The sequence below is a fragment of the Loa loa genome (genome assembly GCF_000183805.2).
Source record: "Loa loa unplaced genomic scaffold supercont3.1880, whole genome shotgun sequence".
Lineage (NCBI taxonomy): Eukaryota > Metazoa > Nematoda > Chromadorea > Rhabditida > Onchocercidae > Loa > Loa loa.
Window position 1 is genome coordinate 1 of NW_018110059.1, and position 1,633 is coordinate 1,633.

Genomic DNA, 1,633 nt, shown 5'->3' on the forward strand with positions numbered 1-1,633 from the left:
TATGTGTATGTATATATATACATATATATATGTACATATATATGTATATATGTACATATATGTATATATATGTGTATATATGTACATGTATATATGTACATATATATGTATATATGTACATGTATATATATATAAACATGGATTCCTTTGATGTTTTTTGAAAGGGTATAGTCATTTGGTATTTCGAATGTGCTCCAGGAATTTTATTTGCCAGCCTTTTTATTAAATAAATTTATCATATGGGGAAAAAAAATATGTGAATCTGGCACTAAATTGAATTCCATCTAATTCAGTATTTGTCATTCGTTATAGATTTTGAAAGGCACGGATTATTTGAAGTTACATTCAAGTGAAATTAATATCAAAAAAGCTCAGCTTACACTAAGTGATGGATCAGGCAAGTTTTTTCTGTCCTGACCTTAATAAGAAGTGCTGTATTGAAAGCTTTTACCATTAATGTGTACATATATAAACATATAAATATATATCCATTGCTTAGAATAGTAAAGGTTTGAAAAGGAGAAATTATCGGTTTCGAATACCAGCTTTCGAAACTTTCGAATCTTTTTGAACAAAATATCAGTAATTACAATGGCTTTATGTCTTGATTTAATCGAACTATTTTTTATTTGGAGGATTTAATTTTACTTTTTGCAAGGTCTTTGCTTTCAGTGTTACAAGATCTCGGCATAGAATATGATAAAAAATGGACAACTGTAACGCTGAAATTGCCGAAGCATATTTCCCCTCAAAAAGCAAAAGTTTCTTTGGACTTTGTGGGTGAATTGAATGAAAAAATGCGAGGTTTCTATCGATCATCCTACAAAGATGCCGATGGAAGGGAATGTTATTTAGTTGCCACACAATTTGAAGTTAGCTTTCTTCAATTACATATTGTTGAATAGTTCAATAACTTCTGCCTGTATGCATCCCATCAAGTTTCAAATCCTACCAACCAAAGTCTACACATTCAGTTCGGTTAGGAACTTTCCCATCACTTGCAGTGCTGTTGTTTTCTGATTTTTTTTCACGCTTGTGATTTCAGAGCACTTATGCTAGGCTTGCATTTCCTTGCTGGGACGAACCTATCTATAAAGCAAAGTTCGATGTTACACTTATAGTGGATGAAGGACTTACAGCACTTTCGAATATGGTGACCATTATTTCCATTTTAATGTGTTTTTAGAACTTGATTTTGTTTTAAAAAAGTATTGAAATTTATTCCGCAGTCAGCTTGAAAATTTTGGGCGTTTACAGTTCTCTGAATGGATTAACAGATTACAATTTCATGATTTCCAATATTTCCGAGATTTTAAAAATGGAAGTAAAATAACTGATAAACGATAGCGAAACTCTGTCACTTCGGGGACTTTATCGGGGTGAATATGTTGATAACTGCATTCGCATATCATTATAAATTGGTTCATATTCATAGTTTGTGGGACCTTAGAAATTGTATCCTCTTGATTTCGACAGTCCAACGAGATTTTGCGAGTACTTTATTCATGTAATTTACACTTATAAACTGCAGAATGTTATAAGCGAAACAAAGGTAGACAATAAAAAGGTGGTGAAATTCGCAACTACTCCATTAATGTCAACATATCTTGTTGCGTTTGCTGTCGGTCAGCTG

At 32.0% G+C, this 1,633-nt stretch overlaps 1 protein-coding gene across 1 annotated transcript; it reads left to right on the top strand.

Moving 5' to 3' along the window:
- Nucleotides 1-310: 310 nt before the first annotated feature.
- On the top strand, nucleotides 311-1,633 carry LOAG_15383 (hypothetical protein; the record flags this gene model as incomplete). The annotated part of the gene is made up of 4 exons (XM_020448928.1): nucleotides 311-397; nucleotides 673-872; nucleotides 1,046-1,153; nucleotides 1,532-1,633. Coding segments are annotated over exons 2-4 (285 nt in total), but the record flags the coding sequence as incomplete, so codon positions are not given.